Source organism: Rhincodon typus, unplaced genomic scaffold (genome assembly GCF_021869965.1).
Source record: "Rhincodon typus isolate 14 unplaced genomic scaffold, sRhiTyp1.1 hic_rhity00003206, whole genome shotgun sequence".
Classification (NCBI taxonomy): domain Eukaryota; kingdom Metazoa; phylum Chordata; class Chondrichthyes; order Orectolobiformes; family Rhincodontidae; genus Rhincodon; species Rhincodon typus.
Window position 1 is genome coordinate 11,954 of NW_025968844.1, and position 6,258 is coordinate 18,211.

The window sequence follows — 6,258 nt, forward strand, 5'->3', positions numbered from 1 at the left end:
TACCTTGTAATGTGTAGGAACTGTTTCAGAGTCTGTAGGATCTTGGAGCATGGTCACCATTAATTCTAAGGCCAGTTACTTAAGCACTCTGGGATGTAGGTTGTCAGTCCCTGGGGATTTATCACCCTTCAATCCCATCAATTTGGCCAGCAATTTTTTTTTTAAACTTCTTCCACCTCACCAATCTCTTTGTTCACCATCATTTCCAGTACATTTTTCATATCCTCCTGTGTGAAAACATAATTGAAGTATGAATTTAGTTTATCAGCCATTTCTTTATTTCCCATTATAAAGTCCCCTGTTTCTGACTGCAAGAGACTTGCATTAGTTTTCACCAAACTTCTTCTCTTTACATACTTGCAGAAGCTTTCACAGTCTGTTCTTCTGTACCCTGCAAGCTTACACTCATTCTCCAGTTTACCTTTCTCAGTGCATTCTTTAGTCCACTCTTGGTGACATCTGAACTGTTCCCAATCCTCGGGGCCATTGTTTCTTTTTCTTGCCAATTTTTATGCCTTGTATTTTTGCAATTAATACTATCTTCAACTTCTTTTGGAAGCCATGGTTTGGCCACTATTCTGTTTGCACTCTTGAGTCAGATTGGAATAAATATTTTTTGTAATTCACCCATTTGTCATTGGATGTTTGGCACTGCCTACGCACTCTCATTCCTTTCAGTAATATTTCCCAATCCATCATAGTCAACGCATGCCTCATACCACTGTAGTTTTCCTTATTAAGATTCAGGAAGCTAGTCCCAGAAATTCACTCATGTTATGATTGCTCATCCTAAGGGGTCTCTCAGAACTGCACTACAAATCATTCCAACAAAAAGCAATCTAAATGCAGTAAACATTCACTGATGCATAAACCCATTCAGTCTATATCCAGGTTTCTAAACTGTTTTTAGAAGGAATGGTGTCAGAAGTATTTGCGAGTCAATGATTAACATCACATGCATCAGTTAATTGCTGCTGAAATAACTCCACAGAGGCCAGTATTCAGTCACCAAGTCACCTTTTAATTATACTTGTTTAAGACATGACACTGACCGAGCCATCTCAGAGCTGGCTTCGAGAGTGAGCAGAAACCCTGATACAACCCTTTATGCCTTTCAGCCAGGACTATGTTTGGACCAGGTAAACAACCCCAATCAGGGAACTTCTATTCTGTGAGGTCCACCCAGCTGACCTTGTTGCACTCATTACAGCTGTGAAGCAGATATCCAAGCAACAAACATTGAAAATGATTAATCAGAATCCCATGGTTTCTTCACAAAACATTTAACCATTCTGTCAATTTCAGAACGTCCGTTGACGTTGCAGGTGGATCCCAGACTGCAGAGAGATGGTAATCCCATCACACTGAATTGTTGATGTACCCAGGATCATGTGTGTGGGAAAGGACAAATTGCCTTCTACAGAAATGACACCCTCCTGAACTCTAATTCCATGCCTCACAATATCTATCACATCCACCAAGTGACGCCAATGGATTCGGGATGGTATCGCTGTGCAATTTTCCAGAACCTTTCGACGTTCCTGTCCCTTTGGGTGGAAGTCACTGTCCAGAGTGAGTCAACCAAGGGGCCAGGGTGTGGTGAGGGGGTGGGGGGTGCGTTGGGGATGTGGGAGGAGGCTGACGCAGGATGGAAACCAAAGTTCACTAGCACTGACCTGGCCAAATGAAAATGGCGCCTTTTAGTTGATGTCTCGAAACCGGTCAGGACATTTTGCAAGAGTGCCAACTCAAAGGGGAGCAAATCGACATTGGCAATGGAAGAGAGGAGATGGATTGGCACTCTGGTCGCCATGGAGAATGCACCAGTCAATGACAATTGGTCAGAAATGCATCTGTCAGATTAATAGACGTCTTCACATGTCATCTTGTATTGCTGTTGGAATAGCCCCAGTTCTTCCATCCAAATTTAGCTGCAGGGAATGAGGAGGGTTAACTTCATGAGGAGGGTTTTGTAATTGGTAGATCACCAACATTCATCTCTGCTCTGATCCCGAGACCAGTTTCTTACCGAAGCTCATTTGGTTGTAAGTGGTCTCTTACTGTGTAATTTGGCCTGACTCTGTGCAAGTGTTTTGCATCTGCATGGTGAATGTAACCTGATTGTCCTCAGAGTGTGAAGACCATAAAATGTAAGAGTGCAAATAGGCTATTCAGCAAATCGAGTCCGCTCCGCTTTTCAATGGAACATGTCTGATCTGATCATCCTCAACTCCACTTTCCTGCCTTCACTCCACCTCTACCCCATCATGCTCAATTCCCCTTCACTTTATCACTTTATCCCGGCTTGAACAGCCCTCTGCGGTAAAAAAAAATTCCACAGATTTGCTCCCCTCAGAGAAAATGAATTCCTCCCCATCCCCAACTTCAATAGGCAGCCTCCCTTATTCTGAGACAATGCCCCTCTGGTCCTACACTCTCCCACACAAGGGGAAACATCTTCTCTCTGCATCTCCCCTGTCAGGTTCCTCTAAGAATTTTCAATAAGGTCACCTCTCATTCTTCTATACTCCAACGAGGACAAGCTGGACCTATTCAACCTCTCGCTCATCAGACAGGCTCTCCATATCCGGCATCAGCGGAGTGAACCATCTCTTGATTGGCTCCACTGCCCAGGCTATCTTTTTTCAGATATGGGGACCCAGAACTGTTCACAGTGATCCAAATTAGATAAATACTAGATAAAAGTGAAATGTTGCATTTTGGTAAGGGAAATCAGGGCAGGACTGAGACATTTAATGGTAGCATCCTGGGACCGAGCATGCAGGTTCATGCTTCCTTCAAAGTGGAGTCGCAGGTATTGAACAAAGTGTTTGGTACACTTGCCTTCATTGGTCAGTGCAATGTGTTGGGATTTCATGTTGCAGCTGTACAAAACATTGATCAAGCCATTTTTGGAATAGTGCATTCAATTCTGGCCTCCTTGCTAGGAACGATGTCCTTCAGAAAGGGTTTGGAAAAGATTTACAACAATGTTTCTGGGTTTGTAGGTTTTGAGGAAGAGGGAGAGGCTGAATAGGCTGGGACTATTTTCCCTCGAGCGCCAAAGGCTGATGTTTATAAAATTTTCAGGTTTATAAAATCATGAGGGGCATGGATAAGGTGAATAGCCAAGGTCTTTGCCACTATTGGGGTGTCCGTAACTGGATGGCATTGGTTTAAGGTGAGAGGGGACAAGTTTAAAAGGGACTGAAGAGATAACTCTTTTCACACAGAGGGTGGTGCATGCATGGAATGAGCTGACAGAGGAAGTGATAAAGACTGGTACAATGACAACATTTAAAAGAAATCTGAATGGGTACATGAATAGAAAAGGTTTAGAGGGATCTGATCCAAATGCTGGCAAAAAGGATTAGGTTAATTTTGGATTTCTGGTCAGTATGGATGAGTTGCACTGGAGGGTCTGTTTCCATGTTGTACTTCTGTACGACTCTACCCTTCAGCTCCATTCGCCACTCCTCAGATAGTGAAGCAATCTGTGTGCAAATGCAGCAAGACCTGGATAATATCCAGGCTTATGCTGATAAGTGGCAAGTAAAATGTGCACCACACAAATAAGAAAGAATCTAACCATAGTCTCTTGATGTTCAATTGTGTTACCATCACTGAATCCCCTCACTATTAGCATCCTGGGGTTACCATTGAGAGAGAATCTAACCATCGCCCCCTTGATGTTCAATGGTATTACTATCACTGAATCCCCCCACTATCAACATCCTGGGGGTTACCGCTGACCAAAAACTGAACTGGATCATTTCAATACTGTGGCTGCAAGAGCAGACCAGCGGCTAGGAATACTGCAGCGAGTAACTCACCTCCTGACTCCCGCCAAAGCCTGTCCACCATCGACAAGGCATAAGTCAGGAGTGTGATGCAATATTCCCCACTTGCCTGGATGAGTGCAACTCCAACAACACTCGAGAGGCTCGACACTATCCAGGACAAAGCAGCTGCCACTTGATTGGCACCACATCCACTCCCTCCACCATCGATGGTCAGTAGCAGCAGAGTGTACCATCTATGAGACTACTGCAAAATTCACCAAAGATCCTAAGACAGCACCTTCCAAACCCATGATCACTTCCATCTCGAAGGAAAGGGAGGCAGATATATGGGAAGACCACCCCCTGCACATTCCCCTCCAACCACTCACCATCCTGATTTAGAAATATATCGGCCATTCCTTCAGTGTCACTGTGTCAAAATCCTGGAATTCCCTTCCTCATGGCATTTGTGCCCAATCTATAGCACATGGACTGCAGTGGTTCAAGAAGACAGCTCACTATTACTTTCTCAAGGGGGAAACTAGGGACAAATTTGATTAATATAGGGCCCAGCCAGTCATGTCCATGTCTCAGAAGTGGAAAATAAAGTAAAGGCAGTAAGGGACAAAGAGTTCAAGTGAGGTTGACTTGAAATCAGTTAAGTATGTTAATTGTTGGTTGGAGTTTTCAGTCCTCGTAAGGTTGATCAACAGTTGTTATACTTATTATTGTAAGGTCAAAGAAAAGAAAATTATTATAAGTAAATGAATGTCACATATCATCAACCTAAATGAAGTAAATTAATGTATGGCAGCACAGTCAGTCATGTGGAATGCATGTTTTAATATGTGGGTAATCATGGATATTACAGGTGACCAGCACATGAGTCCTTCCATCATAGCATCACAGAAAATAAGAGCAGGAGTAGGGGACATTCGGCCCTTTGAAGCCTGCTTCACCATTCAATCCAATCATGGTTGATCATCCATCTCAGTGCTCTGGTTCCCCTTTCCCCCCATACCCTTTGATCCCTTTAGCCTTAAGAACTAGCCCTGATGAAAATGGGATCAGAAAAACAAGGTGCTTGTTTTTGACTGGTAAGCCATGATGGGTCAACGGGCCTGTTTCTGTACTGAAAACTCAGTAACTATATCTATTTCTGCACCTTCACCTGTCCTTGAAAAGTCATGTCCGTGTGCAGTATATGTTGGGATCATTACTTTTGCTGCTTGGGATTTAATTGATGCCTGAATTTTCTCTCTCCTCCCCAGTCCCCGTGAGCTGCCCATCCATCAGCTCAGATATGATGGGGTCCGCTGTGTCCATCGGTGACCACTTAACCATCCGGTGTACCTCCGAAAGTGGGACACTGCCTATAAACCTCATGCTATACCGTCACCACCACCACCTCCTGAGGAACACGACAGTCGTTGACTCCAGGACAGCCACTTTCCATGTCACCGTGCCACCTGAGGGGGAGGGCGCTGTGTACTCCTGCGGTGCTGCAAATGCCATTGCCCACGTTATCAACTGTAGTGAGCAGCTTGCCCTCATTGTGTCAGGTATGGATCAAAATGGAAGAAGCCATCAGTTGTAGATTGCCATGTTATCTCAGGGGACACTCAAACCTTTTACCCAGATATCCAAGGGGTGGCACAGTGCCTCAGTGGTTCGCACTGCTGCCTCACAGTGCCAAAGTCCTGGGTTCGAATCCAACCTGGGGTGACTGTCTGTCTTGAGTTTGATATTCTCCCTGTGTCTGTGGGGTTTCTGCCAGGTGCTCTGGTTTCCTCCCACAGCCCAAAGATGTGCAGGTTAAGTGGACTGGCCATGCTAAATTGCCCATAGTGTTCAGGGGTATGTTGGTTAAGTGCATTAGCCACAGGAAATGCAGCGTTATAGGGCTGGGGTAGGGGAATGCGGATGGATCTGGGTGGGATGCTTTGACACTGTAGGGCTTCTATGATATCCTGTGGACCAAAGGTGGGGAACTGACTCAGTACCTAAATAAATAAACCCTTCTTTACTTCACCCTTAAGATACCAGCACTCGATAAAAAGAATGCATTCACTTCTCGGCTCATCTAACAACTTCAGCTTTAACTCACTTCATTTAACTTCACTTTGTTTGATTTAATTCACATTTAACCCTAACTATTCATTTGGCTTGAATCGAACACTAGTTCCGTTTAAGTGAAGTGGTCAAATTTGCTCTTAGTGTAGATCTTGCCTCGTGATTCTCTGTCCTCTCCGAAGATCACTTCAGGGCACATACTTTGCAAATGTTGGTCTCCAGAGGTCCCCCTGAGAAATCCTTTGTTCTGCTCACTTTATCTCAAAGTTCCTTCCAGAAACATCTCTGGATCTCAGCCAATGAATTAACCAAACCCTGATCACATTGCTTCATCCCAGCCAGCAATGTTTTACTGAGTCACAGAATCATAGAGCACGGAAACAGGCCCTTAGGCCCAACTCAT

The 6,258-nt window shown here is 44.4% G+C and overlaps 1 protein-coding gene across 1 annotated transcript in view; it reads left to right on the top strand.

The window, feature by feature from the left end:
- Positions 1 to 5,145, top strand: part of LOC125481706 (low affinity immunoglobulin gamma Fc region receptor III-B-like) — a 15,984-nt gene extending 10,839 nt beyond the window's left edge. The window contains exons 3-4 of the mRNA XM_048593591.1: positions 1,306 to 1,572; positions 5,054 to 5,145. Of these exons, the coding sequence (XP_048449548.1) occupies positions 1,306 to 1,376 (71 nt within the window). The 3' untranslated portion in view covers positions 1,377 to 1,572; positions 5,054 to 5,145. The remainder of the gene's footprint in view (positions 1 to 1,305; positions 1,573 to 5,053) is intronic.
- Positions 5,146 to 6,258: the final 1,113 nt, after the last annotated feature.